Source organism: Maniola jurtina, chromosome 16, assembly GCF_905333055.1.
Source record: "Maniola jurtina chromosome 16, ilManJurt1.1, whole genome shotgun sequence".
Lineage (NCBI taxonomy): Eukaryota > Metazoa > Arthropoda > Insecta > Lepidoptera > Nymphalidae > Maniola > Maniola jurtina.
This window is the reverse complement of record NC_060044.1, coordinates 7455591-7483403: the sequence shown is the minus strand read 5'-3', so window position 1 is coordinate 7483403 and position 27813 is coordinate 7455591. Positions and strand designations below refer to the sequence as shown.

The following is a 27813-nucleotide window of genomic DNA, read 5'->3' as shown; positions in this document are numbered from 1 at the left end:
ACGTGAACTATTGCATAGTTGCGTTGACCTAGGTCATTAACAATAGGTTTAAAAGCGTGTAAAAAGATATTATTATACCGAAGTATACTTTGGAGTTTGGATGCAGTTATGTACTGAGTGTTTTAATGTTTCATATCTTAAAAGGAAAAAAATCGGTGAAGTGCGTGTCAGACTCGCGCACCGATAAATCAAAAACTATTATGCATAAAAATAAATAAAATCTGTTTTAAAATATTCGTTTATTTAAGTTTAAGTTAAGTCCTTTCATATGATACCCCACTTGGTATAGTTATCCTACTTTGAAAATTGAAAATATGTAGGTACTAATTATTTGTTTATAAACACATTTTTTTGTGACGAAACCAGGTTTTCGGATTTTTTCCTTTACTTGTCCTATAAGACCTACCTACATGCCAAATTTCATGATTCTAGGTCAACGGGATGTACCTTATAGGTTTTCTTGACAGACACGACAGACGGACAACGAAGTGATCCTATAAGGGTTCCGTTTTTCGTTTTGAGGTACGGAACCCTAAAAAAAATAACTACCTAGGTAGGTAAATGTAAAACATGATTATTTTAGTGCGAGCTGTCGTCGTTAATATTAACAAGTGTAAATTAAAAATTTATAACACCTCCGACAAGTGAAGGTTACAGTAACTAGAAAAGACCGAAAAGACCTGATAACTTTCAAACGGCTGAACTGATTTTCTTGGACTATTCCGCGCCTACGATCTAAAGTATCTGAGTTTTCTAAAACATCATTTTCAAATAAATAATTATGTATTTAGGCAACGTCCATCTTGACAGCTTGACATTTTGTCAATTGACATAATATTATGAACCTAACGGTTATCTAACCTTCTCTTCTATAATAAAACTAGAAAAGAGCTGATAACTCTTAAACGGCTGAACCAATTTTTTTGGATTATAGCTAAGAACACTCTCGATCAAGCCACCTTTCAAACAAAAAAAAGTAAATTAAAATCGGTTCATTCGTTTAGGCGCTACGATGCCACAGACAGATACACAGATACACACGTCAAACTTATAACACCCCTCTTTTTGGGTCGGGGGTTAAAAAGAGACAATTGCCTTAGCTAATTTTACCCTAAATTTTGGGCATAGAGACGCATGCTAATTACATCTAAAAAGTCAGGCCTTGGCCACCTACTCTTAATTATGCATGACAGAAAAGTGTGAAATGCAGACATTACAAAATACAATGTCTCGTGGCGTTAACAAAAGTTGGCGTATGGGCGACGTGTTTTGTCTTTCAAAAGGCTTTATTGTAGCGGTCGCCAACAAGTTCAAGAACCAATCAACACTGGAGAACCGCTTGAACCACGTTCCAACTGCCAGTAGGGGTTAAGGCACTGCAAAGATCAAAACTTGATTGGAGAAGTCATTCATTTCGGAAAGTTTATTTTTAATTCAGATACCTACCTACTTAATACAATTCACCAGGCATATTCTTAGGTACCTATTAGATGATGGCCGTGACTTTGTCCGCGTAGATTTCCGGGATAAAAAGTATCGTATATCGGTTCAAGGATGTAAGCTACCTTGCCTTTCGTCAAGTTCGGTGAAAAGGGAACAGATAAACAAAAACATTTTCGCATTTATATTATTAGTTATGAACGAAATGGGCCCGCGACATCGTCGTAAGCGTGGATTCAGGTATTTCAAAAATTCTGTGGGAATTCTGATTTTTTCGGATAAAAAGTAGCCTATGTGCGTATCTGATATGCAAGCTACCTATCTCTGTGCCTCTCCTCAAAATTGGTTAACCGTTGGGTCTTGAAAAGGTAGCTGACAGATGCGTGCCCAGACATACAGACAATAATTTTAACAAGTGTAAATTAAAAATTTATAACACTCCCGACAAGTGAAGGTTATACAGTAACTAACTAGTAATAGCTAAGAACACTCTCGATCAAGCCACCTTTCAAACAAAAAAATAAATTAAAATCGGTTCATTAGTTTAGGAGCTACGATGCCTCAGACAGATACACACGTCAAACTTATAACGACCCTCTTTTTGGGTCGGGGGTTAAAAAATACTGTTTTAGGCTATGATTTCACCACTTAAATTTTTCAAAATTACTTAAGTACCCTATACCTACCATATTATTTTAATGTACAGAAATGCTTCAGATGGTTATTATAAGTGTAGACTAGATAAAGACTTATTTATTTATTATTAGTTCAATTATTTAACACATATCTACAATATATGTATAAAATATTTGTAATGTACGTACATGGTGCCTAAGTATTCTGTTTTTTATTTTGTTCCTGGCATTTCTTTGTTATCACTTATTATGAATGAATATCCTTTTCCATACACGACGTCTTTGTTGCATGTCTTTGTCTCATGTTTGTTGGATTTTTGCCTAAAATTATTTTACTAACTTTTCATAAAGTGACGTTGATTCTTTTGTTGTACTCAAAACTGAAATAAATTGAACTGACTGGACTAAAAGTGAAATCATATCAGTCAACGACCTTTATGTCCTACGCACAAGATGACCCACTCAAAACAAAAATCGTGTTCTATTGTAATTATTCAACAAAGTTTATAAGCCTGGACGTTAATTTTATTTGAGTAAAAGCCATATTGTTAATTTACAATGAATAAATACCATCATAAAAACAATATGTACATAATATTATTACATATATCTAGAGCTATCTACTTTTTGTCTAAATTGGCACATTACACGATTAGCTGATAATAGTGATTAAATCTGCAGTAGATAAAATTAATCCAAATAAACAATTGTTACCAATTAATGTTTTAATCCATAAACTAAATATTATAAAATTTGCAAAAATGTGTCCGTCTGTCTGCTAGCTTTTCAATTCGGAAAATTCAGTAAAGAGATCTGGGGACGGACATGGGCTTCGTTTGAATTGGAAAATTTAAGAATTCCCATGGCATTAAAAAAACCTGAATCAACGTACTCGTAGATGAATTCGCAGGCATCATCTGTTTCATTAATTCATCGATGCCTCTTTCTATGAACAAGGTATATGCACGACTCACATGCCATCTATGGTACCTACGTCGATAATAGGTACTATGTCAGAAACCTTCCCGCAAGTCCAAGCAAAAACTGTACAAAGTTTCATTGCAATCGGATCAATATAGGAATGGACAAACAACAACAAACAAAGACATATTAATCTTTAAACATAGATTTAAAATATATGATCTACCTAAGTATTTTGCAACTATTTCTCAGGACACTTTACAGAATTTCCTTGGAAATTCCCCGTTGTCTTCCCTCATAGTATTGATTTATCAAGCATTCTTTATGTCATTGTACAGACGTGATTTTGTTACCGACTTTGCTCGAGTGGTGTTTGACTTTGATTTGATCAGATTCAAACTTGTTTGGTTTATAAGTTTGCGCTAAATTATCTATGAGACTACTGCTTACCTGACGCCGCCCCTGCTTCACGACGGTGGAGTTTCTAAAAATTCCTTTAGGGTCTAAATTTCCAAAAATCCTTAAACCACGTATTTCTTCATATTTAACCAAAATCCAAATGATTGGAATTTGGGCTTTTGGTGGATGTGACTTGCAAAATTACGAACTTTCATATAAACTATGAATTACCTGTCTCCCATACTCTTTCGTAAAGGTTAAAATCTCACATCGTAAGCTCGACAGAAAACAATTAAAGCTTCTATTTAACTTCATACAAACCTTCCTTTAGTAGCTGGTATTTCGCCTTGTAACAACAAATAACAAAACACTGATTAAAATCAGATAAAATGCAAGGACGTAAATGATACATCATTCAGTTTTTGTAGATTCTAGAAATTGCTAACAACTTGTCAATAAGTAATCTCATCTGCATCACATGCTCCTGAAGTTCGAATGGCACGTTAAGTAGCTTACTCTGATAAAATTTATCAGTAGATAATAATTAATACTGGTATTGGTAGTAGTGGATACTTTTCCGGTTACTGTTAATTAATTATAGTCACCATTACAAAAAGTGTAAAAAGGCTTAGATGATGGCAGCGCACCAATCATTACGTAATGCCACAAGGGACGGAAGGGCAACTTTTTCGTTTAGGTTCTTAAAAACCTGGAGATCGATTGCCGTAATTTGAAGCTATAGTGAGACAATCGCAATCACTTCTGATTGTTTATTAACATGGTTAACTCCCTTTTGCTATTGGCCAAAATGCACTTTCGCAGCAAGAGTGCCATGAATTTAGTTAATCACAACAATTGAGATTTTAGCCATGCTGATAATCACTTTCGCAATCTATATGCTGTACGAATCTGTTACTACTTACTTAAACTATGATAATAATTGCCATAATTATGTAAATACGTTACTTATTGACATTTTTTACTTATTCGGGGTTAATTAATTTAACATCTTTAAACACGATCTCTACTATCGATTTTGGAGAGCTGTGCATTCCAAAATTTATGATTTGACGGCAAGAATTTTACTAAATTGGACCTTGTTTGTATGCATATTAAATATTAGATTAGTATATTCAAAATTGTAAAAAAAATCGCTCAATTAGTTAAACGTTGAGCGTACATGCGCTTCGTCTATCTATCAAATAAGATTCTACTCACCGCGTAGTAACAAATGGCGCATTCGTGACGTAGGTATGTGATGATGCGTCAGAAGTGGTGTGACCGGTTCCTTCCACTATTATGTCGGTCGGTTGGTTGCGACTTTGCCTTGATCGCGATCAAAAGTAGCTGGTGTATGCAACGCAGCATACAAGTAAGCCAGGGTGTCGGTTTCCACTAACAATGCATGTGCCCAGACTGTGACTAGGAAATGAACTACTCATATTACAAGATCTTTGTCGTAATTCGTTACATAAACGACTCTTTAATTAGCCAGCTGTATTTTTCAGTTGTATCAGCAATCATTTTGCAAAGTCAAAATATGTTCCAAATTACAAGTTCGTTTGGCGATTTACCGTAATAATAGTATTTTACCAGGGTTGTCTTATATTAGAATAATAATAAATTAGGCATGCTGCCAGTTTTTATACACCGCGATTGACATCTGACCTCCGCAACTCGTTAAGAGATAAACTAGTGGCACATAGATTACGATAATTTTCCTCCTGAAAACAGCAATATTTTAGTGATAATATCTAGGAACGACGCGACAGGTATTCCCGTGGATCAGAGAATTTAAGTTGAATCACAACTTAAATTCCCCTCAAGTAAAAAATCTTACTCTAAACCTCTACCTCGGGGTAGAGAATTTGAGTCAAAGTCAAATAATTTATTCTTAGGTAGTTATACCATTATGCATTATTAATTGTTGAATTTGCAAGATAATGATGTAATGGTGACACTTAATTTCGTAAACTTAAAACTATAGCGAGGAAGGTTCCAAACGAGTCCAGATCTGAGAAGAGATTATTTCTCTTGTTAATAGAGGTAGTCTAAAGTTAGAGAGAAGTAACCACGAGATATTCACAAGTTCACTATTAAAATGTGTAAGGATCAAGTCATAAAGAAGATGCAGCAATTCTCTATGGTCTCCCTAAACAATTAGGTTGAGAAAACGTAGGCGCATTTGTGTATGAAATAACTATAGGGTTTTTGAAAGCAAACTCTCAGAAAATGATCAGTTACCCTAGTGACGCTTGCTGAATAAATATTTCACAGCTTCAGATCAATCAATATTCTGCTAGAAAGCGAAAGCGTATCGAATGGCAGACACTCGCGGTCTGTCGCGTGCAAAGAATCCAACTAACTTCGCCAAAACTTCTAATCCAATTTGTTCTATAATATGTTATGCCGCACTAACTAGAGTTCTTATAAGCCTACTCGTCATAAGTCCTAGCGCCCAGCAAATACTTTGTATATATTATTGATTTTAAAACTGTAAAGGTGGATTCTGCACATATGTTAGAAATATTTTAGTACTAGCAAATAATAGAATAGCTTATTTTCGGATTATATTCAAAATTTTTGATGGATCTTGTCGTTACATAATGAAAATTGGCTTCTCCAATTTTTGAATCGAAATCGAAAATCAAGAAGGATTACAAGTTATAAGTTTATTACGACATGGTGCTGCTGAATGCAACTATCTGTGGTTAAGTGAAACTATTGAACATTTGTGAAAACTATGCCCACAGTATGAGTCATAACTCATGGCTTGACCTATGTCAAGAAAAATGAATGCATTGACTTTCAGGCCAAAGAAAAATCACTACCATACAATGTAACTCCAATTAATATAAGACTTCACGAACGAGAGTGGTTTAAATATCTTGGGCATGTGATAGGTACCTAGTTATTCTGACCAGAAAGACGACGCAGATATAGAGAGAGATTTTGATTAGTTTCTCTTTCAATTAAAGTTTTGATTTCATCATCACTGGTAATTCGAAACCTGCGTCTCAGTTTGTGTTAAGATTTCAATCGTACATTCCTACTTCCGAAAACTCAGATGAAAATTAAAACCTACCTACGCCATTGTGAGTCTTTCTTTAGTCGCAGTTCAAATGAGAATGAAGTGAGCATTTTAACCATTCAATTCAATTATCCTTATTTTTAACCCCCGACCCAAAAAGAGGGATGTTATAAGTTTGACGTGTGTATCTGTGTATCTGTCTGTGGCATTGAAGCTCCTAAGCTAATGAACCGATTTTAATTTAGTTTTTTTTGTTTGAAAGGTGGCTTGATCGAAAGTGTTCTTAGCTATAATCCAAGAAAATCGGTTCAGCCGTTTGAAAGTTATCAGCTCTTTTCTATTTACTGTAACCTTCACTTGTCGGGGGTGTTATAAATTTTTAATTTACACTTGTCGTATAATCTTTCCATGTTTCTGTACTGGCATAATTTACTACAACGGCATACGGGTAACAACAATTTTCTGTTACAACAATAATTGTGTTATGTAAATATGACCCAATATAATTATTTTAACCACGAAACTAAAAACTTATGTACTAATAATAATAATTGAGCAAATAGTTACCCTTGATTCGTCCGTGACTTCGCACAGTGGCATACGAGTACCTAGTAAGTATGTACTAGGTACGTTAAAAGTTCATCAACAAAGATGTTTAGCTTGATTTCATATTTATGTAATAGTCGGAAAGAATATGACCATTTATTACGCTATTATTATGTTATGTAACAATACACGTTTCAGCACTAAGCTACATTGTTCGCTCTTAGCAAGTAATATGTGTAACTGGAGTTTCTTTTTTTATATTTCATACTTGATGACCGCGACTTCGTCCGCGTGAATTTAGGTTTTTTAAAAATTCCGTGGGAATTCCTTGTTTCCGCAAAGTTTCAGTATCGATTTAAAAAATGAACGCAAATCGGTTTAGAAATCTCGGAGATTTCGGTGTGCATAGGAACAAAACGCAACGCCTCCTTTTTTGAAAGTCGGTTAAAAAGTAGCCTATGGCTATGTTACTCCTTGGTGAATCCTCTATTTGTCTGTGAAAGTCCCGTCAAAATATAGAAGATTAGCCTGTTGAAACAGACAAAAATTTGAAAAACGTAATTATATGTATATGTATATTATATAAAAATGTAATTATGGTACTGTTCAAATATCCATATGAGCTTAATATGAGGTAGTTATTTCGAAATTACAGACAGACCCTTCAATTTTATTTAAGCTAAATCGTCTTACCATGGTCCTGTATATTTATTAACCCCCGACCCAAAAAGAGAGGGGTGTTATAAGTTTGACGTGTGTATCTGTGTATCTGTGTGTCTGTGTGTCTGTGTATCTGTGTATCTGTGTATCTGTCTGTGGCATCGTAGCGCCTAAACGAATGAACCGATTTTAATTTACTTTTTTTTGTTTGAAAGGTGGCTTGATCGAGAGTGTTCTTAGCTATAATCCAAAAAAATTGGTGCAGCCGTTTAAGAGTTATAAGCTCTTTTCTAGTTTTCTTGTAGAAAAGAAGGTTACATAACCGTTAGGTTCATAATATTATGTCAATAGACAAAATATGTCAAGCTGTCAAGATGGACGTTGCCTTGATCACACTAATATTATAAAGGCGAAAGTTTGTATGTGTGTGTGTGTGTGTGTGTGTGTGTGTGTATGTTTGTTACTCCTTCACGCAAAAACTACTGGACGGATTTGGCTGAAATTTAGAATGGAGATAGATAATATCCAGGATTAGCACATAGGCTACTTTTATCCCGGAAAATCAAAGAGTTCCCACGGGATTTCAAAAATCCTAAATCCACGCGGACGAAGTCGCGGGCGTCATCTAGTACATAATTATTTATGATGTTTTGGAAAACTCAGATACTTTGTCGGGGGTGTTATAAATTTTTAATTTACACTTGTATTTTTAGATTTAATAAACGGATCTGGAGATATTTGTAAATTTCACTGGTTACGATTGAGAATTTGTGTACGTAGTTTTTTAACACTTGTATAGGTATTGTGATTTGACAATAAGTGACGTCACACGACAAAATTATCAGCAACAGTATAAAGAGATGAACACGCGCGCGTGCTTTGTGATACTGATCAAGCCTGAAAGGAATATAACATGTCGTGTTATCTTTAAATGACGTCTACATTTGTGTTCAATTAAATTCAAATAGTGCTTTTATCGCGAACATTTTCTTTATTTTAATTAGCAACTCATTGGATTGTATTTAAAATGTTTGTTATTATTTTATAATGTATTTTAAGTTTTTAACATTTTAAAACTGCCTTGAAAAATATTTTTTGTGTACTGATTTCAATAGTTTTCAAGGGTAATATTAAACCTGGTAGAAAAAATAAACGAGCCTTGACAACAAAGCATCTATTTAAATGGGCACTCAGAAACAGACAGACATACAGGATGCAGGATCTTAGATAAATCGCATTAAAATCGAGCCAGTATATTTTCAGGAAAATGCTAACAAATAAAAAAACCGGTCAAGTATGAGGCGCGGAACCCTAATAACGAAACCAATACACACAAATGAACACACAAAGACGCGGCAGATTTTGATGGAGAATTTGTTAGTTTTTGGAAATCCTTGATATTTTTGGTAAACTAAGGCCGATTTTTCAATCGTCAAATAACTTTTATCCGAGAAATAATGACGTTTTGACAGTTTTCTTATAGTTTTCCTACACAAAAACTGTCAAAACGTCAAATTTATTCCTCAAATAAAAGTTATTTGACGATTGGAAAATCGGCTCGTTGAATCTGATAGTTTTTGGACATTCTTGGTAGATTTCAATAAAGTTGGCCCAGAACGAAATCAGGCCCAGAACAAAGTCATGCTTCGTTATATTTCTCATATTTTAGCAGAAATTATCTAAGTGTACAAGTCATAGCAGAGAGTACTTGCAAAGTTTGAATAGCTCATTGTTGTATGAGTTTAGCGAGGACCGTAGAGCGTACTCTCGGTGCGGGGCGGGGTGTCGCGCACAGCGTTGCCAGAATGTTACTTTTGTAACATTTTACGTTACTTTTGACCCCCTCATGTTTCCTCCATGTTACACGACTCAAAATGTTACTTTACGTTACTTTTAGGACTTCATAAAAATATTCAAATTTTTCCCAGCAAACCAAAAATAATCGTGAAACGGAACGCATCCAAAATATTTCACTTTCTCTAAGTTATTGGTCTAAGTTCACTTTGTTTTGTAATTACTCTGTGATTAAAAAAGTGTTTTGTTTGTTTTTCTCTGTGACTCAACTTTGTATTGGCCAAAGACCTTACACTTAAGGTCTTTGGCTAATAGTTATTCGTGGACTTCGTCTGTGGTGGCGTTTGCTGGCGCGCGTGTTGTGACTTTTTGGAGTGTTTTTTTGTTAGAAGTGGCCGGTTTTTGTGTTCTGCTAGTGTTTATTGGTGGTGGAACTGACCAAGGAACTGACTGGGAAGCACTCTAAAGGGGCGCCGCGTGTATGTCGGCGGGCGCCGGTACAGACGAAGTCCATTCTTATACATATAGTTTTCCTAACTTGTAAATAACTACAACCTTGACATTGGCTAATCAGTGTAAAGCCAGACGAGAGAAAACAAAAAAAGTTATTCGTTGCGGGGTAGTGATATTGTAGTTAGGTATCTAAGTACAAAAAAAAATTGTATCTTTATTTCGTCAAAATTCGAAAGTGATTGGTTTGTTCGGTATCCTTATCGACTGTGTATATGTGTTGCTAACACTACTTGCTTGGTAAGTAAATGTTGTATACAATGTAGTTTTAAGTAAATAAGTAAGTAGTTAACTAATTAGGGAATCAGTAATGCAAAAACAAAGTCATAGTATTTGCAACTGAAAGCAGTTTGTTTTTGTATTGACTGTCATCTTATTATTAAGTCACATTAGTTTCCAGAAGTTCATTTAGCTATTTACTACTTAGTTATTGTTGTAGGTAACTTCGGTTTTCTTTACAGGAATGAGAGCGAGCTGAGTAGATACCGGCCGGCGTAACCTAAAATTTGAGTTTTGCTATCGAATCTATCGATCTCTTTGCTGAGACCAAGGTAAGTAGTTAGGTACCTACCTAGTATTGTTCAGTTAACAAAACGAATTTGAAATTCCCGCGTAATTTTGTTCACTGCGTACCTACCTAGTGCGTTTTTTTTTTATTCTCTCGTCTGGCTTTACAAAGATTAGCCAATGTCAAGTTTGTAGATATTTTCAAGTTAGGGAAACTATATAAGTAAGGACTTCGTCTGTGCCGGCGCTCGCCGACATACGCACGGCGCCCCTTAAGAGCGCTTCCCAGTTAGTTCCAGCATGGTTCTAGCACCAAAAACGCCAGTGAAACACAAAAACCAGCCACTTTTAACAAAAAAAAAAACGCTCCAAAAAGGCACCACACGCGCGCCATCAAACGCTACACAGACAAAGTCCACCTAGTGCGTAGCCTCTCAAACTCAAACAGTCCTGTGTTGCCAGATCGCCCGATATAAGACGATTTTAATCTTTTTAACCCCCGATCCAAAAAGAGGGGTGTTATAAGTTTGACGTGTGTATCTGTGTATGGCATCGTAGCTCTCAAACTAATGAACCGATTTTAATTTAGTTTTTTTGTTTGAAAGGTGGCTTGATGGAGAGTGTTCTTAGCTATAATCAAAGAAAACCGGTTCAGCCGCTTGAAAGTTATCAGCTCTTTTCTAGTTAATGTAACCTTCACTTGTTGGGGTGATATAAATTATTAATTTACACTTGTATTATAAATTGATTAACAAAATAAGTTATAGCTATTCAAAGACATTTCTAAATCCGTTGTTATATTATTATTTTACATATTGATTTGTTTTTCTTTTTCAGGATCAGCAGTCAATTTATTCAATCAACAATTATTATTACGATTCTTTTTAAGCTTAACTAATGGGACAAGAAAACTGTTTAAATTTTTGTATAATAAAGTGCCATATTAACCTGTGCACCTTATTACTTTTATTTTCCACGAAAAATAAGGAAATGTTACTTTTCTCGTGAAAATGTTACATTTTGAGATGTCTCGTGTTACAATTGACTATCTGCCACTGGCAACACTGGTCGCGCAGTTTGCCGGCAGTTTGCTGCGACGCGCGCTCGTGTGCGATCCTCCGTCAAACTGGAGTTTCCCGGAGGCCCGATATGTCTGGACAGTTTGAGAGTCTCCGATGGTCCCGCGACCATGGGCCTTCGCCCCGTAGGCGAGGTGACCGCCCGCTCCGAACCCTCTCTGCTACGATTAGTTGACGCCGATAAAAGTGGCCAATTGAGCAGAGCTCGTGATCGCCTTTCCACTTGTTTTAAGAAATTGCGGCGTACCATCAGTGAGTTTCGTTTGACTGTTTCGCAAAATGAAAGTGTTCGATGCGGTCTCCCGGTTCATTCATCATGGCCTCTACTCATTTCATTATTAGTCTATTGTTTCGTACATGTTTGTCCATTTGAATGTTCTAATGTTGCTTTTGTGTTTTGCCGCGGCACACAGGCGACGTGGATACACCTAAAAAGACCGAGCTGGCTTCGGAAAAGAAACCTGCCGCCTCGCATCGTAAGTGCTAGATGTGGCACACACTTTAGCTCGGCTGTAAATAGATGTTAGTTTTTTCACATTTTCATGACATTACACATTTATTTATGTATCAAATTTATTTTAGCAAGTATCCTATAATTTCTAAATTATCGTTTTTTTAGCTTCAATCATTTCTTAATGTCATCTCATTTCATTCATTAGTGTTTTCGTCGTGTGTGTGTAAGTGTTCCTGATTTTGTAGTGTTTAAAGTTTTGGGTGTATTAACCAGTAAGATTATTTTGAATTAGGTTTAAGTAAAAGATATTTCAAGAAGTGATGAGTGATAATCCAAGTCATGTCATGACGTGTAAATTATTAACAAAACACTGATTTTGAACATTTTAATAATTAAAGTTGTTTAAAATATAAGTAACTTAGAAAAAGTTTTACGTCGTAAGTAGATAGATATAAACATTGTTCTGCAATAAACTGGATCAATCCATATACTCCTAAGTGGAGCTTATATTTTATTAAATGCTATTTAATAGCCCATGTCGTTATTAACTATAGTCTGGATTTTATTCTACATGCCATAGATAGTTTAGGTACCTAGATGTTTTGAATCATTATTTATTAATTACTTACAATTAGGTAATTGCCTACATAAATGGTAAAAACGAAAAGTAATCTTAGATAACCATAACGTAGTAAACATTGTTCTGCGTTAATGAGATAGATCAATTTCTGAACTTTCTGAATAATTAATTAACTTAATAATTATTGTTGTATCAAATGCTATTATGGTTGTATTATGGATACTTATTGACTTGATTGTATGTCGTAGATATTTTAAATCATTATTTAAAAGTTACTTAGCCTACATCTTATTAACTTTGCTGAAAATGAACAGCTTTAGATAAACATTTTGTTCTGAATTCTGAGTTAACAAGATCGATCCATCTAAATCGAGCTTGTGGTACCTAAACTCGAGGCTTCCACTTTGTAGGTCAAAAGCGTTCTCTCCCTTCCCAGTCGCTTTCAAAAGATGGGCACGCATTCACATAAATTAGATACCTAGCTAAGTACATATAATATTGTACCTCCATTTCGTTTGCTCGTATCTCCAGCTGGAAACAAAAATGGAATTAATTCTACCTACTAGATGGTTTCCGCGACTTTATTCGCGTGGATTTAGGTATAATTTTAAAAACCCGTGGAAATCTTTGATTTTCCGGGATAAAAAGTATCATTATATATCCATCTCTAGGATGCAAACTATCTTTGTACTAAACGTCAAAATCGGTTAAACGGATCGGTTTTTAAAATCTCTTGGGAACTCTTCTATTTTCCGGAACCAAAAGTCGAAATCTGTAAACGAATGGGCAGTGAAGCTATCAAACAGATAGACAACACTTTCGCATTTATCATATTATTAGGTATGGATAGATTACCTACGTATGCGTATTTCATTATATTTGACTAGATAATTTGGGTTTGTTATTAGTGGGTATGTATTTATTTTGATCATTCCATAACCCATATTTGAGTTTTCAATTAAAACAGTGTAAAAAGTAAGGTACCAAAACAGTTTAATAATTGTAACTTAAACTGGATTCTCGGGCTGTAGCTATTAAATACTATAAAGGATCATGTAGTCTTATCTATAGTTTAAAATTCAAATAATCCACCAATTAGTTACTGAAAAACTAACCTATCAAAATACCGAACCTGTTTTATTATTTGGTTAATTGGAAAGTGGAGTTTTTTAAATTGTAATAGCATCTATAAAACAACACTATCGTGACCTCAAAATTCCTTAAGACTAGGACTTAAGATTTCCTAATTTACTGTGTGAGAATTTTCTTAGAGCCTACATAAAGAAAACACTAATTGCTTACATAGTAACTTAGTAGTACAAATCAACCATCGACGTAATTGGTGGTGCGTGTGGTGGTATTAACTAATATAAAACCTAATGCGATGTTACTAAATTTTGAGAGAGTTGTTTGAAAGTTTGGTTTTTGCTTCTTATCACTAACCACGTGGTCAATATATCCATCAAAGTCTGACCGAAAGGTTCATGCCACACCCTGAACTAGTCTTGTTGAATGTTGACGCAACCTCAAGCGTTCTACACCCTTGTTTATCGTCGTGGCTATCTAATGTAATGTATCTACTTCATTCCCTTTATGGCTTGCAAAGGTTACCTGAACTTTCATACTCACCTTTGTGTAAAATGTTTGTTGTCTGTCTGTCTGACTGCCCGTCCGTCCGTCGTGTTTGTTAACCCCCGACCCAAAAAGAGGGGTGTTATAAGTTTGACGTGTGTATCTGTGTATCTGTGTATCTGTGTATCTGTGTATCTGTGTATCTGTGTATCGGTGTATCTGTGTATCTGTCTGTGGCCTCGTAGCGCCTAAACGAGTGAACCGATTTTAATTTAGTTTTTTTTGTTTGAAAGGTGGCTTGATCGAGAGTGTTCTTAGCTATAATCCAAAAAAATTGGTTCAGCCGTTTGGAAGTTATCAGCTCTTTTCTGGTTTTCTTATTACTTTTATCCCAGGACCACCAGAGGTTACGTATTTTCTGACACAGGAAATATGTACGATTGAGTAGTGTTAGTAAGTACTAAGAAAGCATGCCTAGCCTACGTGCTAGCTTGCTTAGACGGCCAATTTTCAGGTATCTGATAATCAAGGTACATAAAACCATTACTTACCTCACGTTAATTCTCCAAACTGATTTTTACGTATATTTTAGGCAATATCCTTAAAAATATGTCGCCAATACTTCCAGACACTTCCCGCGTCGGCCGTATTGCTTTGCAGACGCTTTAAAGCTCCCAAAATAAGTAATTACTTAACTGCACGTAAATTCTGATGCTCCATTTTTATATATGTCCACCAGACAACTATTTTAAAACCTTTTACAAGAAGACAGACCGATCCAGATCCAATTATCCCCTAAATTCAATTTTAATGCCTCTGTGGGTTTGAGCGCGAGGGCATCATTATCTACGCGCATGAGACTGAGTAAGACATGTATTAGGATATATTGACTTCTCTCTCACTCTCTTATAGTTTACTTATGTCAATTAATTATTAATATAAAAAAAAATCAGCTAAAAATTAAAAAAATTGAAGAATTTACATGAGGTAAGTAATGTTTTTATGTACCTTGATTACCTGATACCTGAAAATTGGCCGTCTAAGCAAGCTAGCAGGTCTGTAGGCATGCGTTCTTAGTACATACTAACACTACTCAATCGTCCACATTTCGTTCGTCAGAAAATACGTGACGGCTGGTGGCCCTGGGATCTTTCACTATTGTAACAGAGGTTCATAATATTATGTCAATTGGCAAATGTCAAGCTGTCAAGATGGACGTTGCTTAGATACATAATTATTTATTTGAAAATAATGTTTTGGAAAACTCCGATACTTTGGATCGTAGGCGCGGAGTTTCTAATTTATAAAATATTATAATCACAGTTTAACGAGAAAACATCAATTCAATTATAATATCCAACAGTCAACCAAAGGCCACGAACAATCAACCCAAACCCAAACCATAGTCAAACTATTTTTAGGGTTCATTAGGTATCTGTAGAAAAAAAAAAGATGTAGTCGCGTAGGTGTGCATGGCACCATTAAATATCGTAGGAGGCGATGACCCTCCGCGCGGCTGAGGTTCCCGCATCGTAGTCGCTTTGTCGCGCAGGTTTGGATGATGCATTAGGCGCACCTTCTTTATATTTTATCTGCTTGAACTCAGCTTATTTACTTTGACAAAATACGTTTAAAATTCATCATCATCAGGATCAACCCATCGCCGGCTCACTACTGAGCACAAGTCTCCTCTCAGAATGAGAAGCTACCACACTGGCCAAGCACGTATTGGCAGACCTCACGCACCTTTGAGGGAGCATTATGGCCAACTCTTAAGCATGCAGGTTTCCTGACGATGTTTTCCTTCACCACTTCGTTGTCTGTCTGTGTGTCATCTTTCAAGAGAATCAAAACTTATAAATTGGGTACTTCCCGTTTACGTAGAATCATGAAAGGCAGGTAGCAATATCTTATAGCCCAAGCACTCTACTCCTGTGGCCCAAGTAAACAGAAAAATCCGACAACTGAATTGTCATTACATAAAAAAAAACTTGTACGGAACTCTTCATGTGTGAGGCAGACTCGCACTTGACCGGTTTTTGAAAGTTATGTCAAATAAAAATTTGACATGCAATAACAAACAAAATGACATACAATCCACTTTATTCCTTATTTCATCGGATGAAAGTCGATTTCAATTTAATCGTATATCTTAAAAAAAGCAAACTATTATACGACTACGTAAAATGGGTACATTTTTAAAGCAACGACATGTCAGAAAGAGATATTTCGTTTTGGTCGTGTTAAACTATGTGAGTCATTCAGATAATTCTTGATTTAGTGATGTTCGGTCAAAAATATTTCATGGAACGTATAATTAACATAACATTGATGTTACTTTTGAAGAGATATTAGCTGCCTTATTGGATTTATATTATTATAGAAATTGGGTTTTAGAATGGCACAAATAAACGGTAATTTATGAATAAAAGTTTAAAAAGCGTGAAATAAAAATTAAATTAAAAATTTAAAAAACCCCCGACACATAAACCTCTAAAAAGTAAAAAAATAATAGGTAAGTATGTATGGGCCCTTTAAGAATAGTATAAATAGTAAAGTTTTTATCCAAGCGTTCGTTGCGTCGGGGGACCGCTAAAGACTATTCTTTCTACAACAGATGACTTTCATAGTTTACGATAGGTAGTGGTCCCCTGGCGCAACGAGCGCTTGGATAAAAACTTTACTATTTATACTATTCTTAAAGGGCCCATACATACTTACCTATTATTTTTTTACTTTTTAGAGGTTTATGTGTCGGGGGTTTTTTAAATTTTTAATTTAATTTTTTCAAGAAAACCTTTAGGGTAGGTACTTCCTGTTTACCTAGAATCTTGAAATTTGGCAGGTAGGTAGGTCTTATAGCACAACTAAAGGAATAAATCCGGAAATTATGAATTTGCGGTTAAATCATTAAAAAAAAAATTAAAATGTGTTTCAATTTTCAAACTATGATAACTGTACCAAGTGGAGTATCGTATGAAAGGGCTTTACCTGTATATTCTAAAACAGATTTTTATTTATTTTTATGCAGAATAGTTTTCGATTTATCGTGAAAAATGTTGGAATAATTACCCAAGTACGGAACTATAAATTAAAAGGATTAATTAATTTACTAAGGTTTTATAGGCTCTTGTCTTTCAAAAATTAATTTAAATGGTTTCTTAGCGAATAATGTTCGAAAGTAGCTGAATTTGTGTTTGACTGTCAATGGATTTTCTTTAAAATTGTAGGTTTTGTAAATGTAAGTTATAAAAATACTAAATGATGCCTGCGACTTCACGAGTATTTAGGTTTTGTAGAAATCCCGTGGGAACTTTCTGATTTCCCGGCATAAAAGTAAACTTTGCCTATGCAACTTTCGTCAAAATCGGTTAAAAGGATTGGCCGTGAAAAGGTAACAGACAGCCAATCCTTATGAGTATGTTCAAAATATTATATATGCGAAAGTGAGTATGTACTCACTTTCGCATAATATAATATTTTTTGGAAGTATGGATGCTGGGGTAACCAGTAGGCAGCATCTATTCGTACCTACATCATGTGGCATTGCTGTTAGAAAATGTATTTATATTTTGTTTTTCACGGGGCCAAAAATCGACTTGACATTAAGGAGACATTCCGAAGTTATTTCTGGCTCATTTCCTTCTTTTCCGTCACACTTTCTGCAACAAATTAGACTCGCGTCTCGTACAATTCCATATTTTACGGTTGACTCTACCTACTAAGATTTATGTTTGCAAGACTATAGGGAGCGTGCGGTAGGGGGACGCGAAAATTGGGGCGCACCTTGATCTAGTTTGGTTGCCGAAATGCTATAAAAACCTTATTTAAGTAAATATCACAAGTTTTTTACAGACCTAACCCATATTCGGAAGGAAAATTTCAGTAGATGAGGAGTAAATGTCGAGGTGTTCTCTAGCTGTTATATGTATGTACCTGATATTATATCCGAAAGTTTGTCGCTCAAAACAGCTAAATGATTTTAAAAAAGCTCCAGTATTTTAAAATAAAAAGTGTTAACTACAAATAAATGGGTGCTTGATAGTTTACTCATAGGGTTATTTTATTCAAAGTATGTTCAAAGTGTTTGAATGATAAACCCATCATGCACATGCATGAGTGCACACTGTAGTCGAGCTTGCGTTTCCTTTCACTGACCTATCAACGTACAGCGTTTACTGAAAAAAAAGAAAACAGTGCTTGCTATAAATAGGAACTTTATAGTGAGGTGATCTGTCCATAATATGAAATTAGCTCCATTATTGTAAACTTTAAACGTGCGTGTAATTGAATGAGCTTCAAGTTCATTGCTCGAAATTCGTATCGAAAACTACGCTTACTTCATGAAAGGTTCATTATTTCGGAAATTAATTCAGATTTTATGCTATTTAAAAATGTTTGCCAAATAACTTTTAATTGAGGTTAATATTAGACGTTTTTACAGTTTTTAACCCCCGACCCAAAAAGAGGGGTGTTATAAGTTTGACGTGTGTATCTGTGTATCTGTCTGTGGCATCGTAGCGCCTAAACGAATGAACCGATTTTAATTTACTTTTTTTTTGTTTGAAAGGTGGCTTGATCGAGAGTGTTCTTAGCTATAATCCAAAAAAATTGGTTCAGCCGTTTAAAAGTTATCAGCTATTTTCTAGTTTTCTTGTAGAAAAGAAGGTTAGATAACCCTTAGGTTCATAATATTCAAGTGTCAATTGACAAATGTCAAGCTGTCAAGATGGACGTTGCCTAGATATACATAATTATTTATTTGAAAATGATTTGTCGGGGGTGTTGAAAATTTTTAATTTACACTTGTCGTATAGTAAAGTCAGAATGTCAAATTCATTCATTACTTTATAGTTTATTTGGCGATTGAAAAATCAACCCTCTATTGAGAGAAATATGCTGTAATAACGTATAAACAAAGATTTCTACACGTATTGCAAAGTCGAATGTGATAATTATTACCTAGGTACAATTATGTTAATTAGGACTTCTCGATGTAATACTAAGTTTACCCACTACTTTCACGCAGGACATCCGTGATTAATGGTTTACTACATGATGCTTCCGACTTCGTCCGCATGTATTTAGGTTTTTAAAAATCTCGTGGGAACTCTTAAAATTTTGGCATAAAAAGTAGCTTATGTCCATTTGCAGGATGCAATCTATCTGGATACCAAGTTCGTACACGTGAATTCAAGTTTTTTTAAATCACGCTAGGAACTCTGATTTTCCGGGACAAAAAGTAGCCTATGTTCGTCCCCGGAATGCAAGCTATCTCTGTACCAAATTTCATCAGTATTGGTAAAACAGACGATTTTCAGGGCAGTGAAAAGCCTAGCAGACAGACACACACTTTATAATAGTGGTATGGATCAACTTACGAATAACTGCTTACCTTCTCACTTACCTTGACTAATTTTTGGATTGGATTACTGTAGACTTTTTCCGAGTTAAACTATAAACCATTTTGAAATAGATATTAGAAATCTTTATTAGTAAACGTATACAGTACACAATACATTGAAATCATTAAATCATTAGAGCCTCAATAGCTCAACGGTTAAAGGAGCGGACTGAAATCCGAAAGATCGGCGGTTAACCCTACCCGTTGCATTATTGTTGTACCTACTCCTAGCGCAAGCTTTACTCTTAGTTGGAGGGGAAGGAGAATATTAGTCATGGTTAAAAAAAAGAAATCCTGACCTCTAAACTAGGAAACCCAACCTTAGGGACAAGTGCCTTCCCAAACATTGAAAATACCTATTTATAATTTTGTCTGACATAACACTGTAAACAATAATTCAGTAATGTGTTGAGTGTTCCAATACAAAATTACTGTACAGCTACAAATGATAATTATTATACATTTGCGAATAATTTACAATTACATGGATGGAGTGATAGTTTTTTAAAGTAAACTTTAAGTTAGCTATGTAGTAAACTTTTACTAACTGATTTCTTTTATCGATTTATGTAACTTGCAACAAATTAACGATATTAATAGAACCTATGTCTGAAATAAATTATCAAGACAAGAAACCTGTATATAATGTCGTTATATGTACTGTACTATGTAAAAGAGTCATTAGGTAGGCAACTATTTGCTGTATCTACTAAGTACATCTTTTTTATCATCAAATTAATTACGCTACTTTCAAATGTATCTCTGCGTAATCGCTGTTAGATAATTACTTTCGAATGAAATTATGTTTAGAGTGTCAGTTATCTCGGTCGCCGAGTTGGAGTCGACGCTATCGGTGCATCTATGCGGATGTCTCGAAAACTAGGGTGGTTTTGTTAGTAACTGTTTACATACGTTGATTGTTGTTAAATTTCGACAGAACGACCCAAAGTTCACCTTGGGCCCTCTACAACTATTAGGAACACCTAAAGCGTTCATCTTTTTTCAAGGACGGACCGATTCATTGTTGTACTTTCGATGAACTGAATTTAGGAATTCAACATTTTGGGTCTGAAGAAAAAAATCCTTTCTTCCCGATTTTCTATGTGACATGTTGTCAGGGAAACCTACAAGCTTGGCTATACTTTAAACTTCGATTCTTTTGAAACTAACCTCAACCTTTTTACTTTTAGGTGTGTGGTGTTCTCTATAAGTAAGCATAAATATTTATTGAAATACTTTACGTTACAGGCAAGGACGGCTCGAAGGTGACGACCGTGGTAGCGACGCCGGGGCAAGGCCCCGACAGGCCGCAGGAGGTGAGCTATGCCGACATGAAGCTCATCGGAAACGGCAGCTTCGGCGTCGTCTACCAGGCCAAGCTATGCGATACCGGCGAACTCATTGCCATTAAAAAGGTGCTCCAGGACAAAAGGTTTAAGGTATGTTGAAAGTTGGAACCCCACATTAAAAGCTTATTCGAATGATCATATTATATTGGCGTAGTACTTTAAAGAGGATGAGAAAGGATTGTGCTGTAGGAAGAGAATATTTGGATTGTCCAATGGGAATATGCTCTGTTGGACGCCCCAGGTATCGCTGGGTAGACGAAGCATGCAAATATCTACAAACCAAGAGAAGAACCCCATTGAAAGTGGTACGGGGCTGTATGAGTGTTCTAGTGATACTAGGCCAAGTTCCTCTTTCGATCTTTCGGTCACCCAATAAGCAAAGTAAGTAAGTACTATCTTTTGAGGCAGAGGTATGGCCTTACAAAAGGTTTATGGATGCATCAATATCCATAGAGAAGATCGTATACTCTATGGTCGATATTAAAATCTTTATCACGAATATATACAGTTTTTAGTTATCTATCGTTGTTCATTTTTAATATTACAGAATCGGGAACTGCAAATTATGCGACGGCTGGAGCATTGTAATATTGTCAAATTGAAATACTTCTTTTATTCAAGTGGAGAAAAGGTAATTACTTACATATCACTATGCATTTATTAATAACAAGTATCTCCTACTAAATATGTGATTTTAGTTAAATATATTTTAAATTTGTTTGAACCTTTTATAATATGTGATGCTAATAGTGCAGTTAATCAGAGTATGTAATTTGTATGTTTTATTTGGGGAAAGATGGCAGTGCCCGACGCCGTTAGCTCTCTGCTAAATGCAATGCAGTCTCTAGAAGTCGCAGTATGTCTAATGAACAAATAAATTTTTTAAGCTAGCGTGCTAACGCACATCTAGGACTCTCCGGCTAGGGTTACCGATTAACATTTTGAATGACTATTTTGCTCGTATCCTTAATTCCTTAAGCTTGGCCGCACATTAGCAGACCAACCGCGACAGTATTCTGTTTATCAGTATTCTATCTTAGATATTGGGACGACGACAGGCTGCTCGAGGAATAAACTTTCGTAGGCTCGACGATTGCGAAAGGCAATTAATTTATCGGGCATTTGTGTCGCATTTTGCAAAATGGCATTATTAGAGCAGGCCCGCGGGCAGAAAGATTTCTAATGTGCGCGCTTGGCCTTACAAATGAATTTTCATAAAATATCGGTCGGTGACCTTATACAGCCTTTTGCAGTTGTGTGTTGATGCAACTTTAGTCAAAAGCGAGTTATAATCATGCCATTAGTTCAGAGCTTTTGTTTTTGTTTTGAATCGAATCAAGCTCGAAACTATCATTATCACTTTTCTTCCGTCCATCAGATTTTGCTTGTTTTGTTTTTGTGTTGTTTTAAGTTTTCATTTTCATTCTCGCACTCTGCTTTGAATAAAGCACTAAAAATCATATCAGTATACCTTATTATAATAATATTCATGATTATTATTTGGACTCATGGTTATGTTATGGTGTCGAATGTTTCGCAAATTATTCCATCCATCATTTTATTCATGATTTTTAATCTTACCCTTTGAGTTATACATTATTACGCTGTACTTAATTATACTGTTTTATATTTTCACGATAATTATTATTTGATACGAGTTTTTATTTAAAAATTTGCCGATTGAAGGATGGTGCAGTCTAAAATAGAAAGCGTTTGAACAGTATATAAACTACTATAAATACAGTAATATATGAACTAATTATTATGATAGCTTTCAGTTTCATGTGGAGTTGTTTTATTTAGATCTTAGTAGTGAAAAAATATTCTTTGTATATTCATGTGAAGAATGAAGAGTTGAAGAATTTTACAAGTGGCATTTTCTTTGTGGTTCTTGTTAGATGCGAGCCTCCAAAATTTCGACCAAAAAATATTTTGTGCCGAAAATACTTCAACATTTTTCTGTCGTGCTCGTGTTCAATCCGCTGAAACTCGTAACCTCCTTTTGATGTAGGTATTAATCTCAATATTTGTGAAACGCCAAACCTCAACTCCAGAGTACCTAAGCCCATATTGTAAGTGCAACTATCGAATAAATACAAAAGAATATAACAATATGCCAATATTGGAATTATAAAGCAATAAATAATATTTAAATCATAATAGTTATTGATCGAAATTAAAAATCTCGTGGAGTTTCTCCTATATAAATCTACCTTGTAAATACAAATAAATATTTTTTTTGCATTCCAGTAATTATACACTAATTAACGCGTTTTTTTTTGAAAAATCTAAATAAAATGTATTTCTCAACCGTGGGAAAAATACTGAACATGACAATCGATTGGTTTTTTTTGTATCGTTTTGTCTGTCGAAATATCGAATTGGCCACGATTTCATTTGAAGTACGAGAACCTATTATATTAGTTTTTATGAAAAGCGTAAATTCTATACAATAAGAATGACCTTATAAGAAAAATAATGTTTCGTTGACGATTTGTGCAGTTTACAAAAGCGAAAATATAATAAATACTTACCATAAACAATGGAGCGGGGTCTTGTCTGAAATATAAGGATTTAAGGATTTAAAAGTACTTTATAAGTAAATACATTTCCTCAAAGAACCTTGTATTTCAGTAATCTACAGAATAATAATGTAATAACTAACTCACTTTATGTTACTAGTTCAGGGTCAAGATTTTTATCCTTAGCGGTTCAGACGCCAAACCTTTGGACGTGTGCCAATTTGCAGTTATTATCTACGCGCTAACTTAACGAGTTTTTCGCGTAAACATATCCTACGTTTTTATTTGTGTACAAAAAATAGGACACTGAGTATCGCTATTCAAAATGTTGCTCGTTTATATTTCTTTACATGTTTTTTCCTTTTCAAACTCTGTTTTGTGAGTTTTTTTTTGCGACTGTATTATTATGAAAATATTATTCTTATATACCTACCTATTTTGATACGTGGGCAAGGCTGTGGTTACATGTGTGAAGTGGTCATTGTGAGTTTATGCCTCATGGCAAAACCTTGCTAGTAAGTCACTATCGTTCGTAGTACCTATATTGGAATAGTAGGTATATATTCGTAGTAATGATGTTTAATGTATTTGTCTTACGGACTCTCTGCTAAATCAATCTTATTGCTTTACGTACCTATTCAGTTGGTGTTATTAGGAATTTGCGTGTAGGTATACCACACTGCCGGTATCAATTGAAAAATTCTGATCCATTTGGGAACCAGTTCGTTCAATTCAATTAGTTGATATTACTTACCTAAATTGAATTAAACTGAAGCTTCTTTATCTCGTTTCATTCTTTATTTCTTTAGTTATTGAGGTTAGAGTAGATTTAAGTGAATTTAACACGCCATCTAGTAGTTTTTCATACCAGAAAATTCTACTCTGGTAACTATAACTCAGGGCTCTCCGTTAGTTGTGACCCCATATTTTGCAAATGTTCATCTGCTTCAAAAGGCCAAAGAGTTCTCTATTTTTATATTTACTGATCTTGTGATTTTTTATTTTTAAACCAGTGATAATATGAAAAGCATTGAAAATTACAAAAGTTAAAAAATATTTAACCATTTTATAACCCAGTAAAATATTTACTATGGGTTAATTTTTATAATATTTTCTGCCTTTCTTATATTCGATTCATACATAATAATATAGAACTAAGTATATACTTAATTAGATTTATTGATTGTAATTTGATGTATGCAGTGATAGTGATGTTATAATAAAGGTTTTATTTGCAGAAAGACGAAGTGTACCTGAATTTGGTGCTGGAGTACATACCAGAGACTGTGTATAAAGTCGCACGTCACTACTCCAAAGATGAACAAACCATACCAATTAGTTTTATAAAGGTAAGTTTTTTTAAATCTATATTTTATACTGGGACTTTATCACTTTGTGATTATGTGCTCCCATGAACAAATCAACTTGTATTAAACCTTAATCACTAATTGAAAACATTATTTCTGAATATTATTCAAACTAAAATTACTGGATTGCAAACAGTAAGGTAAGGCAAAAGGTAAGTTGAAAATAATGCTAGGTTAGTCGAGCAAAATTAAACAACCATAAAAAGTCTCTCAAAATTCATTTTCTTTTGTACATGTTAGAAGAATACATTGTCAGTGTCAGACACAAAGTCTACAGTATTATGTATTATGTAAAATTATTCCATTGCCACTATATTTCACATTTAAAATGGTAAACACCTCAAACACTAGCGTGCAGGCCATAGAGGCACAAAAACACTGCTTGCGTCAGTAAAAATAGCTGTTTACTATGATCTGTCATTAAATAGTTACATACCTAACCAAAAAACCTACCCTGGCTTCAAACCTTGTACATACGCCAGTGCTCAAATAGTTTGATATGAGTATCTGTTTCAACTTTTTATTGTAAGGGCCTGTTATTAATTTTTACGGTTTCGAAAGTGAAATCCTGTCGAAATCTACAGCCAGCGACCCTAGCGATACCTTAGTGAAATAAACATGAGTAGTACGACTTTAAAACAAAGATCTTGAGTTTTATAATACTTTGGCGTTATAAAATCGAAACTCACCAAGACCATCAAACCATCAGTCCATTGGTTTCACATCTAGATTTGAGTTCTGTGTTCTGCTGTCAAAACTGACCGTTAGATCAAATATCTTGTTAAGGCTGTATATACTTCCCATCAAAAAAACCGAAACACTCCAAAAAAAAAGGTATTGCGAGGTGTTTCGTTTTTTGATGGGAAGTAGGTATATTATTGAAAATTCAACGACTTTTGGAAGCTTATAATTTTTAAACTATTAGTGCCTGTTTTGCAACGGCCAAATAAACTGTATCTAACAGATAAATTTGACATTTTGACAGATTCCCAATACAAAAACTGTCATAACGTCAAATTTATTCATTAGATAAAGTTCATCTGGAGGTGGTAAAACAGGCGCTAGATAAAAATACTTTGATTATGTACTTTTTGGGTATTTAATCTAAATTCGTTGGTAAGTTTCTAGTTAGTATAGACATGGGGACATAGAACTTTGAACTCTGTTTGGATCGACGCGCAGGGGTACAGCCGTGACTTGTCGTTTTGCAGCTGTACATGTACCAGTTGTTCAGAAGCCTGGCATACATCCACTCGCTGGGCATCTGCCACCGGGATATCAAGCCGCAGAACCTGCTTCTCGACCCCAAGACGGGCGTGCTGAAGCTGTGCGACTTCGGCTCGGCCAAGCACCTGGTGCGCGGCGAGCCCAACGTGTCCTACATCTGCTCGCGGTACTACCGCGCGCCCGAACTCATCTTCGGAGCTATAGACTATACTACTAAAATCGGTGAGTCTGCTTCTTCTGTCCTGGGTTTCTTTTCCGTTTGTTGTACATGCGATGGTGCAGCTGCTCGCCGGGTCAGTCCAGCATCCATGAAAGCCACCCAGGTCGGCAAGGACTTCAGTTCAAGGACTTTTTTTTGTAGGCTTTGCATTGAGTGGATACCCCTACCCCTTCCAAACTAGCACGCTTCCATCTTAGACTGCTACTTACCATCAGGTGAAATCGCGGTCAAGGGCTTGTATCAGAATAAAAAAAATATATGTCTTGAGTTTCTTTGGTTCGATTAACGTGATCGTTATTTTTATTAAATCATGCTCAATAATGTGCTTAGTGGCGCGCTTGAAAAGCCCTATGTCCAGCAGTGGACGCCTACAGCCTGCTCAATAATAATTAATATAATAAATTTTCCAGATGTATGGAGTGCGGGGTGCGTGGTAGCGGAACTCCTGCTAGGTCAGCCCATCTTCCCTGGGGACTCAGGCGTCGATCAGCTCGTCGAAATCATCAAGGTTTTTAACTTTACTATTAGGGTTATGTACCAAAATTGGGAAAAGAGCCTTATCGTGCGACTACGCCTGTGTGTCCATCTGTCACAGCCGTTTATTCGAGTTACTAATGAATAATTCGCATAACTGAGTTGGCTCCTGCGGTAGAGGAGCAGTACGGGAGGGGTGACAGTTGTCACAAGTTGAGGAATCACTGAGCTCTCGTTCACGTCATCACACCCCTCCCGCACCGCACCACTAGTGTAGGAACATACTCAGTTATATGTTATGCCTTTAGTTATAGTTTTAAATAATGTGGACCAGCATTATTATTTAAAACTATGACGTCAAATTATCTCATAAGAACCTGTTTCTTAATTGTTACATTTTGGAGCTGCATTTTGGAACTTTTAGTTTGAATAAAATAACTATGATTTTGGACTATATAAACTAAATTAAGGCAGCTTACTAAAAACTTTTAAATCAGTACAATCTAAGTTTCTTAAAGTTAGCTAACTAAACAACAGTGATTTCATTTTAATAGGTACTAGGCACACCAACACGGGAACAAATACGCGAGATGAATCCCAACTACACAGAATTCAAGTTTCCACAAATCAAAAGTCATCCCTGGGCAAAGGTAAGTTCAAAATACTGAAACAAACTAATACATTTAACTATTATTGTCTCTCAAACTTTATTTTTAATATAAAAACGTTCCAAAACTATTTTATCTATAAACTAGATGAGGTCCGTGTCTTCATCCGCGTGGATATAGGTTTTCTAAATCCCGTGGGAATCCTTTAATTTTCTGGGTTAAAAGTCTGTCTCTTAGCTATCTCTGTACCAAATATATGATGTCTCGGAATTTGCCTATGTGGATTTAGCTTTTCAAAAGTTCCATGGAAACTCTGAAAACAAAAAGTAGCATATTTCCATCCCTGGGATGTAAGCAAACTCTGTACCAAATTTCGTTACGATCGGTTTAACGGGGTCTTGAAAATCTAAAGATAGACAGACATTTTCGCGTTTATAATATAATGAAGCGTTTAATCAGCATATTTGTGATTATAAAATGATATCAAAATGTATTGATATGTCATAGTACTATC

General features: G+C 35.2%; 1 protein-coding gene across 10 annotated transcripts in view; it reads left to right on the top strand.

Moving 5' to 3' along the window:
- LOC123873234 (glycogen synthase kinase-3 beta-like) overlaps positions 1 to 27813 on the top strand; it is a 42173-nt gene that overhangs the window by 9304 nt on the left and 5056 nt on the right. For 2 of the 10 annotated variants that reach the window (XM_045917972.1, XM_045917971.1), the window contains exons 1-9: positions 11523 to 11774; positions 11936 to 11998; positions 20781 to 20971; positions 21429 to 21512; positions 21678 to 21737; positions 24642 to 24752; positions 25982 to 26219; positions 26628 to 26725; positions 27246 to 27341. In XM_045917972.1, coding sequence (XP_045773928.1) covers positions 11633 to 11774; positions 11936 to 11998; positions 20781 to 20971; positions 21429 to 21512; positions 21678 to 21737; positions 24642 to 24752; positions 25982 to 26219; positions 26628 to 26725; positions 27246 to 27341 — 1083 coding nt within the window. In that variant the 5' untranslated portion in view covers positions 11523 to 11632. Of the gene's footprint in view, positions 1 to 11522; positions 11775 to 11935; positions 11999 to 20780; positions 20972 to 21428; positions 21513 to 21677; positions 21738 to 24641; positions 24753 to 25981; positions 26220 to 26627; positions 26726 to 27245; positions 27342 to 27813 lie in introns of those variants that run through there. The other 8 variants (XM_045917977.1, XM_045917978.1, XM_045917973.1 and 5 more) reach the window with 7 other exon arrangements.